This window comes from Amorphotheca resinae, assembly GCF_003019875.1.
Source record: "Amorphotheca resinae ATCC 22711 unplaced genomic scaffold M430scaffold_10, whole genome shotgun sequence".
NCBI classification, from domain to species: Eukaryota; Fungi; Ascomycota; class Leotiomycetes; order Helotiales; family Amorphothecaceae; genus Amorphotheca; species Amorphotheca resinae.
Window position 1 is genome coordinate 166930 of NW_020194480.1, and position 18196 is coordinate 185125.

The 18196-nt window shown below is 49.4% G+C and overlaps 7 protein-coding genes across 7 annotated transcripts; 2 read left to right on the plus strand and 5 right to left on the minus strand.

Annotated features, from left to right (window-relative positions):
* Positions 1–326: 326 nt before the first annotated feature.
* On the plus strand, positions 327–4462 carry M430DRAFT_21330 (hypothetical protein; the record flags this gene model as incomplete). Its single annotated transcript, XM_024864499.1, has 4 exons — positions 327–760; positions 909–1070; positions 1135–3758; positions 3807–4462. 4 exons carry the CDS (start codon positions 327–329, stop codon positions 4460–4462), a joined length of 3876 nt encoding a protein of 1291 aa, XP_024718227.1.
* A 451-nt stretch (positions 4463–4913) lies between these two features.
* Positions 4914–7706, minus strand: M430DRAFT_68503 (hypothetical protein). Its single transcript, XM_024869356.1, has 5 exons — positions 7510–7706; positions 7282–7453; positions 6954–7172; positions 6701–6899; positions 4914–6650 (listed from the first exon to the last, which is right to left on the minus strand). Exons 1-5 carry the CDS (start codon positions 7597–7599, stop codon positions 5066–5068), a joined length of 2265 nt encoding a protein of 754 aa, XP_024718228.1. The 5' UTR covers positions 7600–7706; the 3' UTR covers positions 4914–5065.
* A 60-nt stretch (positions 7707–7766) lies between these two features.
* On the minus strand, positions 7767–9491 carry M430DRAFT_168379 (hypothetical protein). Its single transcript, XM_024863539.1, has 4 exons — positions 9173–9491; positions 9009–9119; positions 8697–8962; positions 7767–8650 (listed from the first exon to the last, which is right to left on the minus strand). The coding sequence occupies exons 1-4, from the start codon at positions 9274–9276 to the stop codon at positions 8235–8237; spliced, it is 897 nt and encodes a 298-aa protein (XP_024718229.1). The 5' UTR covers positions 9277–9491; the 3' UTR covers positions 7767–8234.
* Positions 8998–9801, minus strand: M430DRAFT_168370 (hypothetical protein). Its single transcript, XM_024863538.1, has 2 exons — positions 9173–9801; positions 8998–9119 (listed from the first exon to the last, which is right to left on the minus strand). The coding sequence occupies exon 1, from the start codon at positions 9771–9773 to the stop codon at positions 9279–9281; it is 495 nt and encodes a 164-aa protein (XP_024718230.1). The 5' UTR covers positions 9774–9801; the 3' UTR covers positions 8998–9119; positions 9173–9278.
* A 1890-nt stretch (positions 9802–11691) lies between these two features.
* On the minus strand, positions 11692–13623 carry M430DRAFT_44185 (hypothetical protein). The gene is made up of 2 exons (XM_024867676.1): positions 12709–13623; positions 11692–12545 (listed from the first exon to the last, which is right to left on the minus strand). Exons 1-2 carry the CDS (start codon positions 13399–13401, stop codon positions 11970–11972), a joined length of 1269 nt encoding a protein of 422 aa, XP_024718231.1. The 5' UTR covers positions 13402–13623; the 3' UTR covers positions 11692–11969.
* A 109-nt stretch (positions 13624–13732) lies between these two features.
* Positions 13733–15822, minus strand: M430DRAFT_125621 (hypothetical protein). Its single transcript, XM_024861958.1, has 3 exons — positions 15642–15822; positions 15442–15576; positions 13733–15385 (listed from the first exon to the last, which is right to left on the minus strand). Exons 1-3 carry the CDS (start codon positions 15734–15736, stop codon positions 13786–13788), a joined length of 1830 nt encoding a protein of 609 aa, XP_024718232.1. The 5' UTR covers positions 15737–15822; the 3' UTR covers positions 13733–13785.
* Positions 15823–15951: 129 nt separating this feature from the next.
* M430DRAFT_29956 (hypothetical protein) lies at positions 15952–17679 on the plus strand (the record flags this gene model as incomplete). The annotated part of the gene is made up of 3 exons (XM_024865922.1): positions 15952–16062; positions 16124–16271; positions 16334–17679. 3 exons carry the CDS (start codon positions 15952–15954, stop codon positions 17677–17679), a joined length of 1605 nt encoding a protein of 534 aa, XP_024718233.1.
* Between the last annotated feature and the right edge of the window lie 517 nt (positions 17680–18196).

The window sequence follows — 18196 nt, forward strand, 5'->3', positions numbered from 1 at the left end:
TCATCTATTAATCTACCCATGACAGAGAAGACGATCTTCTTTCGCAGCGACAATTGGCACGCGCATCAATTTACATCTCTATAGCATTGCAGCTTATCAAATAGCCGTTCTCGCAGCAGCCATTGTTGCATCGAGGCTGCCCCGCAGGCTTGAGCGATCCCGAACGCCCCGAGGAGCTCTACAAACGACCATTGACGATAGCACGAGACACTTTACACTCGCAATTGAATTGAACTGCTCTCCATTGCGTGCTAAGATCATTCGCATGCGATAGGTTAATCCAACTGGCCAACTGGCCCTGAGACACTCGGCCCATCGTCGTCGCAATGGAGGAAACATCAGAGCCGTCTTCGCGCAACGGGTTGAGCCATATGCTCTCCAGAAGCCGCCGGCACAGGAAGAACCGAATCTCTGCCTCGGATTCCTTGCTTAGCACTGGGACGGAGAGCGATGGTCGCCACGGCGTTCGAGATTCCATCGAGGGCGCAATTGAGAGGTTGAAGAGCCACAGCCACACCAATCTCGACGACGATGAGGCCGGAAATGGAGGCAAACAACATGGACACAGAGGGCTCAGAGGCAGGCGACGGCGCAGGAAGCACGAGAAGGAAGAAGAGGCGCGCGCAAGTGCAGAGGCAGCTCGCGGGAGGAGCATCGCAGAGAGAGGGACACTGGAGGACAACGGCAGCAAGATCTCTGTCACCCGCAGCTGGTCGGGCGATGGAAGTAGTCTGCTCACCTATGACTCGGAGACTGAATCGTGAGTAGATCCTTTTTTACCGCTTCTTCTTGCTCCTCGATGATGGATTTGCTGGGGTTCATTCCCATGTCTTCTAGACCGCTGCTGCTGAAGCGAAGACGTCTGTCGGAACGTTCCACCTCGCATCTCCAGCTTCACTCCCTCCCAGTAACCGTCTCCCCCAGAAATCACTCGCAACCCCCCGACCAACTGCCTGCTTGCCTCTCTTTTTGCAACTGTTGAAGCTTGAGATCTCCGTTCCTCAATCGCCGGTCGCAAGAGTCGGGCACTCTCGTCGGCGGCGGATTGTTCCTGTTCCCGTTAATTACGTGTTCGTTCCTTGCAGCTTGGCAGCTCCATCCAGATACATAGCTAAATTTGTCCCTGTGCCGCAGGCCCTTCTCGACTTCTCCTTCATTGTCAGCAAATCCTTCGCAACTTGGCTTTTTAACTACATCGTCTCCTCTCCTTCGCTCTACGACATCTCCCCGTGAAAACCTCTCTCCAGTGCGTCCCGACGGCGCGCTTACACCGCGATCAGCGACCTTCTCTCCAGGCCCCGGCAAGCTGGCGACCTCCGAGTCAGAGCTCTCCCTCCCTTCCAACCACCTTCGAGCCCCGACCAACGGATCTCAGAATCGCTCGCCATCGCCCGTTGGCAGGTTAAAGGACGCTCTCCGTCCGGGTCGAAAGGCCTCAAGTCAACATTCAAGTCCCGAGCGCAAGGCTGGAGCGAGTGCAGTTGACCGCCTACAGCAGGAGAAGGAAAAGAGCACATCGGATGGGCGGCGAGGGAGTGTAGTCTCGAAAATTGGCTCGATATTGCCTGATAAACAGTCGCAACCGTCCACTACGAGATCTTCTCCAGAACGACCCAAACCCGCCAAAGTTCACCCGATTGATACATATGATCGCCCGCGGACACCCCCCGCTACCGATTTGGCCCCGATAATTGTTAATACGCCCCCAACTCCTACTGATCATAGCGTACCCCGTTTTCCGTCCGGGCGAGATCGTGGAACGTCTGACCCGATCACTTCAAACCCCAATGTCGTAACGTCCCCTTCGGGGAATATGATATCACACCGAAGGGTGAGATCAGGATCAGCAGCATTAGGGCCTAGTAAGCTCTCGAGTATCACCTCTGCGCCATTAGCACCAACCCCTGAAAACGGCTCAATAACTCCAACTCCCACTCAAAGTGGTTTCTTCAACAGCGTCTTATCTGCGGCACAAAACGCCGCGAACACATTGACTTCCAGCATTGCAAATACATCACTCGTTGTAGGTGGAAAAAACAAGAGTGGACCCCAAGAAGTCAAGGAGGTAGAAAGTCCCGAGGTAGAGACAATAGGAGAGGAATTGGATACCGAGGATCAAACAGAAGAGAAGGAGCCCGCAGTCAAGACACTGGGCATGGGCGATCTTAGTCTGAGCCATCTGGGTATCTCTGAGAATACTGATCCTATGTCTTCAAAAGATTCAGAGGAAGCGACAGGAAGGTCGGAGACGAGGGAAGGGGACGTATCAGCCAGTAGCGCCGTCTCTGGATCAGGGAATTATGGATTAGGAGAAAGCGCAGATATCTCAACGACACCACAGGCCGAAGACAACCAGTCGACTGTGCGACCTCGATCGATTTATGAGCCATCACCTGCTGGAGCAGAGACACCGCCCAACGGTAGTGTTTTCGAAGGGAGGAGTGGCATTCGTCGCAGTGGAAGCATACGAAGTTCTAGGGGCCTCCGGAGAAAGCGAGAAAGCTCTACAGCTACCGGAACCACCATTGCTGCTGCGATTGCTGCAGCAAATTCGTCTGTTGCACACCCCATCGCCCAAGTAAGTGCGCCTAAGATTACTGGATTTGCTGTCGCTAGCAAGAAGCGGAACCGCGACTTCCATCAACTATTCAGAAGCGTGCCGGATGATGATTATTTGATCGAAGACTATAGCTGTGCTTTACAGAGAGAAATTCTTGCCCATGGTCGACTCTATGTCTCGGAAGGGCACCTTTGCTTCAGCAGTAATATCTTTGGTTGGGTCACGACCTTGGTAATGAGTTTTGACGAGATTGTGTCTGTTGAAAAAAGAAGTACAGCCTTGGTCTTCAAGAATGGATTGGTCATCTCGACTCTCCATGCTAAGAACGTCTTTGCAAGCTTTACCAGTCGAGATTCTACTTATGATTTAATTGTTGGCATTTGGAAACTGGGACATCCAAGCTTGCGAAGTTCTATCAATGGAGTCCGTATTGATGAGACTGGCGGGGGCGACAAGACCGAGAAAATTGATGGGAATGCAGCCGCAAGCCAAAGCGGATCAGAGTCTGACAGTGAGGAGGACGAGGACGATGAGATCTACGATGAAGATGAAGATGAGAGAGATAGTATGAGCTTTACTCAGGCCGAGGGTAGTGTCGCAGGAAGCGATAGCGGGGAAAAGACTTTCGGCCGCAAACCTTTGGCTGTCGCATCACTCCCTAATGGTGCCCCGACGGACAAGAAGGATGATGCTCCATCTCCCCCTGATGATGACTTCCCTGGTCCTGCGACACATGCGGCGACGGACTGCTCGGACATGGACACCCATTACAGCAAGATCATTGCAGACGAAGTCATTCCGGCTCCTCTTGGAAAGGTTTACAGTCTCATGTTTGGACCGGCATCAATAACTTGGATGAAAAACTGGCTCACTGTGGACCAAAAGTGTCTGGAACTTACAATGCCCGAAGACAAGAAGCCCTTGGGTCTTGACAACAAAGTAAGGACTTACTCATATATCAAGCCTCTCAATGGTTCCATTGGGCCTAAACAGACGAAATGCGTATGTACGGAAACTCTTGATGCACTCGACTTTGAGAGGTCCGTCTCGGTAACAATCTCGACCCAAACTCCCGACGTTCCGAGCGGGAACGTCTTCAGCACGAAGACGAGGTACTGCCTCTCGTGGGCAGAAGGTAACGCAACTCGTCTCCAAATGAACTGTGCCATCGAATGGACAGGAAAGAGTTGGCTAAAAGGTACGTTCCCCCCTTTTGTCAAACTTTTCACCCTCTAACTGTATACAGGGCCTATCGAAAAAGGTGCCAACGACGGCCAAGTGCAATATGCTAAGGATATCGTGGCTTCCTTGAAAGCAAGCCTTTCTTCTCGCCGCCCAACGGTCAGCGGCGCCGTGGTCAAGAAGACCAAGAAGACCCGCAAAACCAGGGAAGCGAAAGCTGTCTCCCGGACCACTGATGGAACATCAGAGTCCAAACCAGCCGCTGCACAATGGGGTCCTCTGGAAGCAGTACGACCTATATTGAGCCCGCTAGCTGATATTCTCAAACCGCTGATAAGCGGGAATATGATGTATGGTCTCCTAGTTGGCTTGCTAGTCGCGAGCTGGTTCCGATTTGGCCTTAAGGGAGTCTCCAGGGGAGTAGATGTAGGCTCGGTAGGAACTCCCGAGCGCATAGCCGCGTATGAGGAGCTTTGGCGGAGAGAAGAGAGCGAGCTATGGGCGTGGCTTGAAGACCGCGTGGGTATGGAGAGCATGCATAACGCCGCGAGGATGCAGGCCGAGGCAACGGTGATTCAGGATCGGCTGAAGGAAGAGAAGATGCAGAACCGAGAAGTAGAAGATGCGATACGAGTGACAGAGGAGAAACTCCGAGTCCTCAAAGGAGTGGTGGAGAAAGAACGAACGCAGAAAGAAGAGAAGCACAGGGAAAAGAACTGAAAGGTAGAGAGGGAGATGATTGATTGATTGATTGATTGATTGAGTTGTTGTTGTTGTAAGCTTAGCGCGTATTTTCCACGTCTCTTGAAGGGTTTTCTGGAAGGCCGGGTTGGTGTTTAGGGACATTTTCCTCTTTTCCTTTTGTTTTTGCTTTTGGTAGAGTTGTGTCTGGGGTCTAAACATTACATACATGTGCAGAGCGTTCGCACACAAGCAAAATTCCTCTCTTGTGTCTTGTTTTTCATTTCGTTTTCGACAGAGTTCTTCTCATCATATATCAAACATTGGGGTGGAATCTCCAATACAATGATTGTACAACATTCTAGCCTACTAACTAGTCTTGGTGATGACCTTCCTTGTTTCATAAAGGGATTTTTGAAGTGAAGTATTGTTTATTGTTCTTGTTGGTATTATAGAATAATGGATCATTAGGTAATGGTATTGAGCTGATTGATTGATTGATATTTGTACTTGGATTACTGGATATGAACTAGGGGAGGGAGGTCCAACAAGCTCGTATGCATGCACATCACGCATGGTATATATACTATGCGGCAGGCCAACCAGCTCAAGTTTTAGAATTACTAGCTAGAAATTCCCCTTTCATGAAGCCAACAGCTTCTCGACCCTCTTCTCCAAACTGTCCTCGAAGGCTCTTACGCCCTTTTCAAGAACCGTCATGCGTCCACTCTTCAACAAATACACTGTTCGTCTTTTTAAGCCCGCATCTTCCTCCCCACTACTCTCCTCCTCCTCCTCGTCTCCTTCTTCATCAACGCTTTCTTTCTCTCCCTGCACCACCCGCCTCACCAGGAACCGATCGTGGCTCACCACCAGAATCGCTCCGTTCCACGCGTGCAACGCATCCGCCAACGCCGTCACAGTGTGGAAATCTAGATGCGTGGTGATCTCGTCGAGGACTAGGAGCTGCGGACATTTCCACAGGAGCCGTGCGAGTGCGAGACGCACTAGCTGGCCTCCCGAGAGCTTGGTTAGGGGCACGTCGGAGGCGACGCGGCCGGGGAGACCGAGGGAGCCGAGGAGCCCGCGGAGCTCGCCTTCATCCAATTCCCCCTCTACGTCGCGTGTGAGGAGGGAGAGAGCGGTGAGGTCTGATTCGTTGGTCCCCAGAGCTTGGAGGTCTTCGACGGCGTGTTGGGAATAATATCCCATCCGTAGACGGGGATGGTGGGTCACGGAACCCTTGGTGGGTTTGGTTACGTCGGTGATGAGCTTTATCAGAGTTGATTTTCCGCAGCCGTTCAAGCCGACGATTCCGATGCGGTCGCCCATATGGATCGTAAGGTCAATATCTTGAAGAACGGTTGGCACTGCTTGTTGTGCCTTCTTGACCGTGGGGTATTTGAATGTTACCCCTTCGATGGAAACGAGGGGACCGGGGAAACGAAGATCTGGAGCGTCTGGGAGGACAATTGATACCCCTTTCTCGTCCACGGGGACATCGATCTCGGCCCTGGCAGTCAGATGGTATCCGGTCAGATCCCGGTTTAGTTTGAATCGACCTCCAGATGCACTTTTCTCCATTCCCATTCGGTTGTCCAGTTTCTTTTGTCGAGACTTTGCTTGGCGAAGCTTGTTTTCGTCTCCGGTTGCTTTCCCTTGCTTGATATTTTGTTGGATGGTCTGCTGAATGTGAGCCTTTTGCTTTTCTTGGGCCTCTTTCATGCGGCCAAGGTACAGCTTCTTCTCCCGAATGGACGCATCGTAGAGGTTGAGGTCGCCTCTGAAATAGGTAAGCTCGTGATCTCGGAGGATTATGAGTTCCTGGCAAACAGTATTAACAAAATCGCGGTCGTGGGAAACTAGAACAACCGTGGGTGGATTTGGTCCGGCATCGCGAAGTTGAAGAAGGAATCTCTGGAGCCAGATAATACCCAGAAGGTCGAGGAAATTTGTGGGCTCGTCAAGAATGAGAATATCAGTGGGTTGAAGAAGGCAGCTGGCGAGATGAGTTCTCATCCGCCAACCTCCTGATAAGGTGGAGACCGGCTTCTCAAGAAATGCGTTCGGAAACCCAAGACCGGATAGAATGTTTCGGGCTCTAACCTCGATCTCAGAAATCCGTGCCGGCTCAAGCTGCGATTGAAGTTCTGCCAGTAGATCACCTGCAGCAAGAGTTTCTTCCTCCAGAGTTCCTTCGTCGATCTTATCATCTCCTTGCTCAAGGCTAACTAGATATTAGTGGTTGGACTCGAATACATGGAGTACTGTTCTCACCGTTCTGCCGATTCTGCAACCTTCTTTTCGAACGCAATCAGCGCTTTCCGGGCTGCCATACCTCTGGCCCCGCTTCTGAGTCTAGCATCCTTGTCATGCTCAAAAAGCTCTCTCTTTAACCGTTCATGCTGAACTTGACGGAAAGCTCGAAGGGGAGCAAAAGCATTGTTGACCTGATCATCAAGTCCCCTGGAGAGAACTGCAAGTTATGAGGTAAGCCAGGCGTTGGAATTTAGTGATTGGTGAAACTTGCCATCAATCTCGTGCTGTATATCATTTCGTGACGTTACTTTGTCAATGACATTTTCCAGGACAGAAAGCGGCCTGCTAGAAGAGGTAGCTAGACTTGCTTCACCAGACTCGCTCACGTTTACTGCATTCTGGCCATCTGTGGAAGTTTGCTGGAGAATTGAAATCCTTGTCTGGATCGGGATGCCGGGGATGAGCTTCTCAGCTATAGCTTTCAGAATCGCTGATTGCGAATGTCAGTCTTATAGATTATCCAATCCTGCGTTTCACCTGTTTTTCAAAGGGCAGTGTCACACAACCCAGGTAGCAGGCAGATAAGAAGTGACACTTACTAGATTTACCCGTGCCATTCCGTCCGACCAGCGCGTAGTGAACGCCAGCCTTGAGCTTCAGGTGGCCATTAACTAATATCTCGAGACCCTCAGCTCGTGCTTTTCCTTTCAATTTTGCGCCCGACTTTCCCGTCCCTGATGTAACGGTGATATTGAGCCCTTCGATATCCAGCTGTTATATCATCAACACAAGGCATTTCCCAAAATAGATAGGGGTGTGAAACTCGCCTCCTGATAGGCCGGATTGTCGATGTGGAATCGCGTCTGTTTGCACGAGACCAGGATTGTCCGCGCTGCATCTTCGGTGCTAGAACTCATGTTTCTTGACTTAACGAAAGGAGAGATGCGATAGATGTTGAAGTGAAACTATCACTGAGGAGCTCGATGAGAGAAAAGGAAATAGTGTGGAGAGAGAGGAGGAAAAGGGAAAAGGAGGTTCTATTCACAGCCTTTAAGAGCTGTCGGGCAACAAGGCATGAAATGGCGCAACTCAAGAAGCAGAGAACCAGACCAGGATTATCGGCAGACTTGGCTCGGCCTGACTCACAACGGTACCAACCGGCATCTTGAAGAAGTCGCCCAGCCCGAATGTTGAACAACTTAAAGAAGAGAAAATAAACGACCGAACAATAGCCAAGACTTGATCAAGTGGAGCTGGTCTGAGATGGTAGAGAAGAAGAAGAAGAAGAAGAAGAAGAAGAAAGAAAGGAGTTGGAATAATGGGACGAGAGAACGCGATTACGAGGGAGATGACTAAGACATAAGTGGAAACACGTGATTCTGTCCCTTGTCCCTTGGGACATCTGTGCCTTCAGAAAAGTACTCCAGGGGATTATTACTGTAGAAACACTATTCCCAATGACAGTGACGAGATCTAAGAGCCCGGTGCACAGCAAAAGTAATCCATGTTGTTGAGTAAAAGAAGCCTTACACCATTCACATTCAGCATTCTGTTAGACCTTCTGTCCAATGACCCGTTCCAAAGGTAGAATAGGATACAAGCCCTGATCAAAGTGTTTCTGGAGCGTCATCACGTTTCTCCCAGTCATCTCCTTTGCCTCTTCCTCAGTTTTAGCCAGGCCTACTTCCAGAAACACTCGTGGCATAACCGCCGCCATTTCCAGGCGGAGCGCCTTCGCGGCAGCAATCTTCTCCTCCGTATCAGGAGGCGGATGCTCGTACTTGATCACGCCTTGGAGTCCCTCTTTTTTGAAATTCTCCGTGATCAGACCAGGCAGGTTTCGAATGACGCCGAATTTGGCGCTGAAATCCTCAGCAACCTGGTCAGAAGCCCTGAGCTCGTCGGGCGCTTTGCGATTGTATGCAAAGCCGTAGCGCAGGTCATCCCATTGCACATAACCATTAGGTCCTGGTCTAGTTAGTCAATCTATACCCGGCAGGGTCGAGAATCATACTTAGTAGGGCGACGATATTCTTGACGGCAATTTTGACATCATCTTCCTTCAGCGCAGCAAGCAGGAAGCGGAGGTGAACTAAATCATACTTTCCGTGATATTCCACTGGAAAGGGTTCAAGCAGGTCGTGAACAGAGAATTGCATCCCCTTCTGGTGAACTTTGGGAAACTGAAGAGGGGATATATCGAAGCCGCTATACGATCGCCCATTCCCACTTTCAGTTGGGATCGTTGTCAAAAGCTCTGCCGCATCTTTAAGCCAAATACTACAAGGTTTAGCAACAATTCAAGCTTTCAGGGGATCTCACTTACCCAGTGCCGGTACCTATATCTGCGATATTCTGGATCTTTTCTTTGGGGATCGAAGGATGGATCAGGTTTTGACCACAGTATATCTTGAAAAGACTGTGCTGATCGTTGAGCCTGCCATATGTTAGATAGGCTTCCTTTCTGCATGTTATCAATTCCTGAACTACCTTTTGGTCTCGGCAGCATCTCTAGGAAGAGGATAGGACTTATCCTTCTTTGGAACGTCTATTGTACTGTTCGGGGGTGTAGCCAACATTGTATTGCCTTCCATAGTCACACCACTGTGAGATTCGGGAACTTCAAGTGAACTGAAAGAGGAGAGTAGAAGAGTAAGATTAGAGTAGAAGAGTAAAATGAGAATCGTTGGACTCCGAAGAAGAGAGATCGAGGATGGTATAAATTGGTGAGAAAGAACAGAGTTTGGAGGGGTTGGAAGAAGAAGGAAAGACCGGCGAAGATAGAACAGATAAGAAAATAGGCCGAGAAGTGAATCAAAAACGTATACTGGAAGTCTTTAGGGGCCATAGGGGTTGATCCCGTGAAACTAGTCGACCCTACACGATTCGGACCATGCTTCTCATTGGCCTTAATCCATTTCCCTTCGCGGGCCGAGCCAACTCCTGGAGAGTTGTACGAAGCCAACTGTCCTACGCACAGAGTATCATCGAATAAATTGATTCTGTGCTCAGTCATTTGGTTCATTATGAGGTCAACTGGTTGGTGACCCTGAAACAACGTGGTAGGTGGGAAAAAGGCGGATCGCCCCATAGTATCCCCGCAATCCACACCGCCAACGCCACTCTTCGGCACTTGACCAACTTAACCGTATTATCAAGGCTTTTTCCACTCCGCAAGGGGTCGAAATGGCTGGTCTTTTGTACAACGTATGTATAAACCGGAACGACGTTGAGAGTCGGAGACCAGGTATAAGCGAGGCGACGATCAAGACCCTCGAGCCCTTTTCAAATGCCGGAGTAACATTATCTGCAGGCTGCAGCCATCATTCTAATTCGGGAGGTTAGCCGGCCTTGTCAACGGTCGTCAACGGTAGAAGCTAAATGAGAATATGTCTCATAACCCTGACGCGCTGCTAGGGGCGGGCACCATCCATGAGGACCTCGAAGACGGAGATAAATTGATATCTTTTGCCTGCCGTTCCATGTCGTCGCGACTTGATGAATGAATGCTATATATACACGGTGAGAAACGGGGCTGCGATTATAGCTCGCATCTTTCTTTCCTGCATAGTCCCATGGACTCGACAAAGTGTGAGCCGTTCAATGAGAGGTCAGAGTCAGACATCTTGCGACGTGGAATGTCCCGAACTCAAATAGAAGAAAGAAAGAAAGAAAGAGACATATGAACAAGTCATGGCAACAACAGGAGAATGGACAGACAGGCCGCAGGCGCCCCTTGGTTATGCTCAAATGGCCTGCTGCGTTTTGGTCTATCCTGTTGCCGGGACAACGTAATAGGATGACTATTGGCTGAGTCCGCCCAGTTGAACTCGTGTCTGTAGGTATCGATCGGTTTCGGTTTCATCCAACACCGCAGCTACAGTCCCGAACCCAACTATTGAGGTATGAAACTGCGGAATGTGGGTGGCGAGTGGTGGAGTAGATACTCCGATTCCGAATTGACAATGATATCTAGGCTGTATTCCGATGAAAAGAATGGGCGGTTCTTGGACTGGCCGGATAATGGCGGTGTATAGCTACCTTACCTACTGAGACACGCCACTCAGAGACAGGTTCCTTATTCAGGACGGTACGCAATGCACTCACCGTAGACGAACAACTTCTTGGAGAAGCCTAGGACTCGAGTACTCTGAATTTATAAGCGGCTAAGTCAAGGATTTGGTGGTTGTGAGAAGAACCTGAATGTGAAGATGTTAGATGCTGCGATCATGGATCTGATTTTCAAATCAATGTACCTTTTGCAACTGCCTCCATGAAACATAAGATGTTGTGTTTCCAATATCATAGTAGCTTTCTGGTACTGAATTCTGAGGTTGATCCGCTTGGAAGCGGAATTTATGACACTCCGGTAGTCCTTGCCAGCATGTCTACCAGATTCACCAGATAGCCCGCTTCTTTGCCTTCTGCTTTCCATGCGCGCAGCTCCTTGTCAAAACTATGAGTCCATGACCGTCGCTCACAGTCGTCGTCAACCTGGCACATTTGTTTTCAATGTCTACCGCAAACGTGCAGACGCATGCCAAATCCCATGACGGCCGCAGCAAAACTCGCAAACTTGATGTCAGATTTCATATTCCTGAAGCGGGTTGGGAAGCTATCAAAAAGTCGAGCCAAATGCGATTCCTGAACTTGGAGGCTGGAGCTATACCTTCCCACCTTCGACCTCAATTTCAAGACCCCCGATTTCCACCTCTATTTGGCCATTACTTTATCACAATCTCAAGATTTTATAACACGCATTATTGGAACTTCTTACACTTCCTAGAAGGTTCAAGATCAACAACTTACAGGCGCTGATCTTAAAAAGGGGGGCATTAGCGCGATTCGCTTGGGGTTCTGTTCTGGGAATTCGGGTCCGTCATGTGACCTCAATTCTCGATGGAGTTGTTGTTTTGCCATACCTACAGCTTGAGATGATGCTTCGCGTCAAATAGTGCGGTGGATAATGGTGGAGGTTGATGCACGGCATGAAGTTTGGACCATCAAGTACTCGTACAGATTTTCAATTTTTTTTTATGTTTTGATTGCCAAAGAAAAACGCTTGAGACCACCACCACGATACATCCTACAGCTACCGATGCAAAGGCATAGGCTTCCCCATTTCTTATCCATGCTCTCATCCAGCCCCCAAAGCAACATGTCCTCCATTGTGTCTGTTATCATGAACCCGCCTTGATTTGTATCCATAACTTCTGAACTTGCGACGAAGTTAATTTCCCGTGTTTAGTGTCCTTCAATACCACGGTTTAGTCTGCCTGTGACCCATCTACCTTGCCACGGCGAACATCAGAGCCGGTATTGGCAGCCCAGGGTTAGCGAATCGATGGGCAAAGAAATACGCATTGAGCATATAATACAGGATATAGGACTCCTGATATCTCGCGGTGGGGTCGCGGGACCCCAGAAGATGGAGTCGTCCGAGATATGCGAAAGTTACCGTGGGAAAGGGTATCATTGGCTGAAGAGGATGCGAGAGAATGGTAATGGTTTCAACAGACGTGAGGCCAATTAATACAGTGGCTGTCCTGGCTACATCTCTTCGCGATAAATCGCTTGCTCGTAGCTCCAAAAATCGAATTTTTGGAAGAGTAAGTGAGGTGAGAATACCAAGATGGAAAGGTTCCCAGTTTAATCGTACGGTATCAGTTTCCATGTTGAGGGGAACACCAGCAGGATGACCCGGGGTCTCGAATTCAGGCTTCCAGATGTTCAGAGCAAGATTCCGAGATTCTTGGCAGACGTGGAGGTTGGCCGGCGCTCGAGTCAAGTTGTTGAACTTTCCAACTACCTGATCGTAGTGAACTTTGACGTTTCGCGGGCTCATGTCGAGACTGAGTTTCCACTAGATCATCAAGAAGTCAGTAGTTGCTAAAACAAGAGAGAGAGGGTTGTAGGGCATAAGAACAATTTACAAAACATTGGTGTTGCAAAAGTGATATACCAGGTACAATATATCCCATTAATTGTTCTGGGGAAAATAAGAATGTTAGGCTCTGGTTACTTACAATAGCTAGTCGAATCTCGTAAGGGAGACGGTTAAAGGGACTGAACCTGTCGTACGCATTGGTAGGGTTTGCCGCGGTTGGCGATAAAGACGACGGCAGCAAAGAAAGTCCTGACAATGCTACAGAAGGGTCCCAGAATCCACTTGGTTGTCTCTGTGGTGACGGGTGGAGAAGCAAGTGCCTGACAGAGCGATCTAGAACGTTAGAGATTTGGAGATCAGAATCCTGACTATACGAGGCCAAGGAGGTCTGATTTGGGTCGTCATCTTGTATAGCGGGATATGGCTGGCTGTCTCTTGTAACTGTACCTGCTAGGGTGCCCTCGGTCAGTTTTGCTTGCAGCAGGGATGTACGGGTGAACTCACTGCTCATATCGTAGTCTGCGCTAGGCATGGATACTAGCCCTTGATTGTCATTGGTAGGAAGCGGTGTGCCCGAGTTAGAGGCTCCTCCAGCAGAAACCTTGAATTCGTCGAAAGATGAGGTGTTTGATTGCCCCCTGGCAGAGGGTCGAGAACTATTGACAACAGTTGCTCGTGGCCCTTCTTTCATAAGCTCATCGTCCAAGTCTGTTCCCAATAGCTTTACTTCAGGCGCCTCTATTCTCTCCATACTCTGTGTAGGTTCGTCAATCAGGCTCGTCTCCACACTGTTCGTTGCCAAACCATGTTCTTTGTTGCCGTTATGATCCATTGCTGAGACTGTGCTCAAAATCAGTTGTGCTGCACGATATCTAACACTCTCTGGACCTATGAGTAGGAGAGCGAAGATTGTCCTAGGACCTCGCGGTGGTTCAGAAGGCGTGTTGTTGACTTGCGTGGTAGAAAGTGGAATGTTTTGGAGGAAATATTCATTGACTAGGCGAGACGACGCGCCTTTCTCAGATCTATCCTTAACCGACGCGGCTACGCTGACTGCCCACCGTGTAAACAGTAAACAAGGTTCATATTTTGTTTTCTCTTGAGCATTACATCATTTTCTCAAAGAGCAGGTTTCCTTCTGCTTTGTCAAAAGGCAATAACTCAACTTGAGAAATGATGAGTACCAGACCAACTACTCCCGGTAGTGCCTTCAAGTTCACTCAGCATCTAGTAATGCAAAAGGATTGTTCAACTTTTTCTTGCTATTCGAAGGCTGAGTTTGGCCTTCACCCATTCTTCGCTTTTTCTTTGCCCTCTTGGAGGATTCTTGAAGTTCAGGAGACTTCTCATCCTCAATTCCTAGTATCTCATAAGCCGCTTTCACCATACTCATGTCCCTAATTTTGCCGACGAGCGAAGCCACAGATCTAAGGTCCGGGATCTCACCCAACTGTGGAAGAGTTTCTAGACGATGGTGCAGCATGGTCATTACTTCTGGACATGAAGTGCTGTCATGATGAAAAACCGAAAGTCTAATAATTTGTTGAAGCATTCTGAGAGAGTAAAATGTGCTCTGTACTTGAGCTAGGAATTGGATAATATCCCAATTGCAATGTCTAGAATCACTCGGTCCGAGATCAACATTGAGTGATCCCTGAGAAACGCAATTGCTGAGTACAGCTCTTCCAACGGAGGATGACCACTCAACATCCTGACACACGATGAAAGCTATCCATCGGTCAAGAAGAGAAAGTGCGGGAAGTTTCAAATGAATTTTATCAATGAGGTTTACAAGAGCTACGCAAGCTTCAGGAATATTCTCGAGATTTGGAAGCTGAACCCCCTTCCCATTTATATTACTCTGCCTTCTGTGCTCGAAGACGTCGAACTGTTGTTCGGCTTTTGGAACAATGTTTTTGATGAGCCCATATGCCAATTGTCGTAAAGAGGTCGACACCACCCAGGCGTTAGTGCGAGCAGGACAATCAAGAAGGAATGGAAGGAAAACGTGACGGGAGTCCATCTCGGATTTGGCTGCCGTTGGTGTTCTACCAGCGCATTTGGCAAGACTGGGGAACTGCATGACATACTCAGAAATTCTAGGATCCAACTTTTGCAGGACTTCCAAGAATCTCGGCGAGAATTCACTGCGGTCAGGTGTGAGGTCCAGCGGGAGAGATTTGTACTCCTTGCTGAATTCCACATACTCACATTCGTCAGCATTGATGGCTTTTAGTGTAGTTGCCTGTGCTAGTAACTTCTTGAAAGTGCCATGGCTATCCTTGATAAGCTCGAAAGCCAGAGCATGTAATCCATGAGGCTTTGGCAGGGTTAGCCGTCCAGCAATAGTTGCCGGATGATAAACAAGGCTACGCAGAGTGAGAGGTTCACTGTCAAGCGAAGCTTCGATGTCTTTGAAAAAACTGACGGCTCCATCTGCACCTAGATCATGGATGAGAAGGTCGGAATCTCCGGTGAAAATGATTGTGCCGCTAAGCTTCGAGTATCTGGCACAGTATAGATCTGCCTCGCCAGGAACGACTTCGGCCAGAGATTTATATCGTTCCGACCTTCCCAAGGCATCAATAATTGCTGGGACCAAGAACGGGTTTGGAGGAAGTGTCGTTAGGCTCGAGCGGATAGATTCACGAGCAAATAGATATCCAGGGTCAGTTTCTCCAGCGACAATGGCAAGCCGGCAAGGTACTGGATTTGCTTGATAGTAATCATTCAACCGTTTCGTCAGTCCTCTCAGTCTTTCCAACCTGACCTCAAGCTTCGAAGGCGGCAGGTAGCCATCGAAATAAATCTTCTGGCTATAATTGGCAGTCAGCCTCGTTGTAATCCCTAACGCCGTATACCACAATCTCACATAGACACACCACTCTCCCGTAGTCCATTAAGCCGCTGGATAGCTGCGTTCCCGAGTTCTTCATATGAAGGCGCCGCCTCGAAAGCATTCCGCGCAGAGGGTCTCTGGCTCAAGCAGAGGTAGTAGATGTGATAACTGGAAGACCCCGGATTAGCCCTGGTACATCAATGGCAAGGATCGCCTCATCATCTAGGACCTACCATAAAGCAGGGCCGTCGATCACGGCAGCTTGTCCGACCAGCGACTCCAAGCTCGCATACGGTCGCAAGAAGGTGGTCAAGTGAGGAATCCCCATTGGCCACGATTGTATCACGAACTGCTTGTTGTTCTGCTCACATTGTTACCCGATGAGCTGTCTTGCGGTGCAACGAGGGCGCCGAGGGGTCGAGTGGTGGAGAGGTGGAGGGGTGAGGTGACGTTCCCGGAAAAGTCGCCAAAAGTTTTTAGATTATTTTCTAAGAAATATTTTCCTCGCCGGCCCCCATTCCTTCTTTCACGAACATCATCAAAATGCGCAACACATTGATCTTCGCCGGCAGCTCATGCCCCAACCTCACGAGCCAAATATGCTCCAACCTGGGCATGACAACCGCTGCCGTCGAGCTTTCACAGTTTGCAAATGTACGCTCGCCATAACCCTCCCGCGAGTCCTCCCCTGGTGGGACACACTGACTAGAGGTAGGGCGAGACCAGCGTGAAGATTCTGACCAGTGTTCGAGAGAAGGATGTCTTTGTGGTCCAATCGGGGAGCCCCAGGATCAATGACAGTATCATGGAGCTTCTCATCATGATATCTGCGTGCAAAGGAGGCTCAGCAAATAAACTGACTGGTCAGGACCATCCCACCCCGAACAGTGCCCGGGTCTAGCTACGAAAAAGCTGACTTCTCCAGCGGTTTTGCCGTATTTCCCATATAGCAGACAATCTAAGAAGAAGTCACATCGAGGAGCAATCACGGCACGCATGCTTGCCAATCTCCTCCACGTAGCTGGAATCAACCATGTCATCACCGTGGATCTACATGCCTCGCAGATGCAGGGCTTCTTCAAGTGTCCAGTCGACAACCTACACGCAGAACCTCTGATAGCACGATGGATCAGACACAATGTACCTACTTGGAGAGAGGCCGTCTGTGTATCCAAAAATGCCGGAGGCACCAAGCGCGTTACATCGTTGGCGGACGCCTTGAAGCTGAACTTTGGCATTGTCACAACTGATAGGAAGCGGGGAGGTGGCAACATGACTGCTAGCATGATCATGAGACGGCTAGATGGGTTCGAGCAGGACGCAGAAGTAGATGCAGATGTAACTAACCTGCATATTGGCAGGGAGGATACCCCTCTGGAGGACACGCCCACAGAGGAGAAGTCGAAAAACCCTGAGCTCAACAACTCGGATACCGGCCCTGGGGAGCGTAAGCCAGAACAAAAACCAAATGGAACAACTCCACCAACCCCACCAAGACCGACAAACGCTCGCCCGGATATCCAACAATCTCCAATACGGAATCCGCATATAGTGACTGCTCTTAGGTCGAGCCATACCTCTCGGTCGCCTTTAGTTCGCTCACAAACCTCGCCCGCAACCCCAGCACCCCTCCATGACCTCCACGATGACTTAGAATACACTGATGAACGAGCTCGAGATATAATACATGGACGGCTGGTCCAAGGTCATATTGTTCCTGATGACTATCCGTCACCCACCCCATCCGCCATGTCAAACTCAGTCATACTCGACCGTCCAGATGAAGACCCAATGGAAATGTCTCGAGCATCCTCATTCTTCAACCCGGAAGCCCACGCACTTGGCGGTACTGGAGATGCTGCAGCATCGTCGGATGAAGAGGAAGAAAACTTCACCAATCCGGGTGTAGAGCAAATGATCACATTGGTAGGCGACGTGCGAAATCGGACAGTTTTCATTGTCGACGACATGATTGACAAGGCCGGAAGCTGGATTGCAGCAGCTGAAACCGTCAAGAAGCGTGGCGGTGCAAAGAAAGTATATTGCATTGCTACTCACGGCCTCTTTGGTGGAGACGCCCTCGATGAGATGCAACAGTGCGATTGCATCGATACAATCCTGGTCACGAACTCCTTCCCAATCTCGGCAGAGAAAGTTCGAAACGCTAGTAAGCTGGTTGTTCTGGACTTGTCCAATCTGCTAGCGGAAGCTATTCGCAGGAACCATTATGGGGAGTCAATATCTGCCCTCTTTTCACATTCGAGTGACTAGGATCACCGTGGAAAACGGCTGTATGATAGATGATAGTAAGCTTTCACTTTTTTTCATATCTGCTTTAACACGGTAGCGCGGCGTCGGGAAAGGCGATACAGGGAGGCTCCGTCGTTACGGATAGCGGGAAAAGTTACGACATAAAGACATGAACGACACACTTTCGCTCTTTATTCTCCAATTTTCAACATAGTGACGATACGATTGGTGATCTATCCCGTACGGGCTATTTATTTGTTGTCCCCTTACCTTACCCAGCGATGCGGTCTGTAGAGATCGCAGGAGCATTTTTCCTCTAGAAAGATGTTCTTAACGGAGCGTTGGCAGATTGATTCGAGTCCCTTTGGGACTCTCCTTGGGAATAGAAGGCACCTTATCCTTGCGTATGCTACAGCCTTTCATTAGGGTGGCGGATAAGGGGCAAGAGAACCTCCTAAACATTACAAGTTGACCGACCGTTTGCTACTTACTGATCTTAGTATTGGATCTTGGGTATGCATGCAGGCTTTGTTGAAAT

Bases quoted from the DNA above. Each gene is read 5' to 3' on its own strand.
- M430DRAFT_68503 (XM_024869356.1), bottom strand. From the start codon at position 7,599: ATGAGTTCTAGCACCGAAGATGCAGCGCGGACAATCCTGGTCTCGTGC. The intron at 7,454-7,509 runs GCGAGTTTCACA...ATGATATAACAG, and splicing joins ACAATCCGGCCTATCAGGAG to CTGGATATCGAAGGGCTCAA. The intron at 6,900-6,953 runs GCAAGTTTCACC...CATAACTTGCAG, and splicing joins TATACAGCACGAGATTGATG to TTCTCTCCAGGGGACTTGAT.
- M430DRAFT_168379 (XM_024863539.1), bottom strand. From the start codon at position 9,276: ATGGAAGGCAATACAATGTTGGCTACACCCCCGAACAGTACAATAGAC. The intron at 8,963-9,008 runs GTAAGTGAGATC...TAAACCTTGTAG, and splicing joins GATATAGGTACCGGCACTGG to TATTTGGCTTAAAGATGCGG. The intron at 8,651-8,696 runs GTATGATTCTCG...TAACTAGACCAG, and splicing joins GAATATCGTCGCCCTACTAA to GACCTAATGGTTATGTGCAA.
- M430DRAFT_168370 (XM_024863538.1), bottom strand. From the start codon at position 9,773: ATGGGGCGATCCGCCTTTTTCCCACCTACCACGTTGTTTCAGGGTCAC.
- M430DRAFT_44185 (XM_024867676.1), bottom strand. From the start codon at position 13,401: ATGGATCATAACGGCAACAAAGAACATGGTTTGGCAACGAACAGTGTG. The intron at 12,546-12,708 runs GTAAGTAACCAG...TTGATGATCTAG, and splicing joins ACGAGATTCGACTAGCTATT to TGGAAACTCAGTCTCGACAT.
- M430DRAFT_125621 (XM_024861958.1), bottom strand. From the start codon at position 15,736: ATGGGGATTCCTCACTTGACCACCTTCTTGCGACCGTATGCGAGCTTG. The intron at 15,577-15,641 runs GTAGGTCCTAGA...GGGGTCTTCCAG, and splicing joins ATCGACGGCCCTGCTTTATG to TTATCACATCTACTACCTCT. The intron at 15,386-15,441 runs GTGAGATTGTGG...TGCCAATTATAG, and splicing joins CGGGAGAGTGGTGTGTCTAT to CCAGAAGATTTATTTCGATG.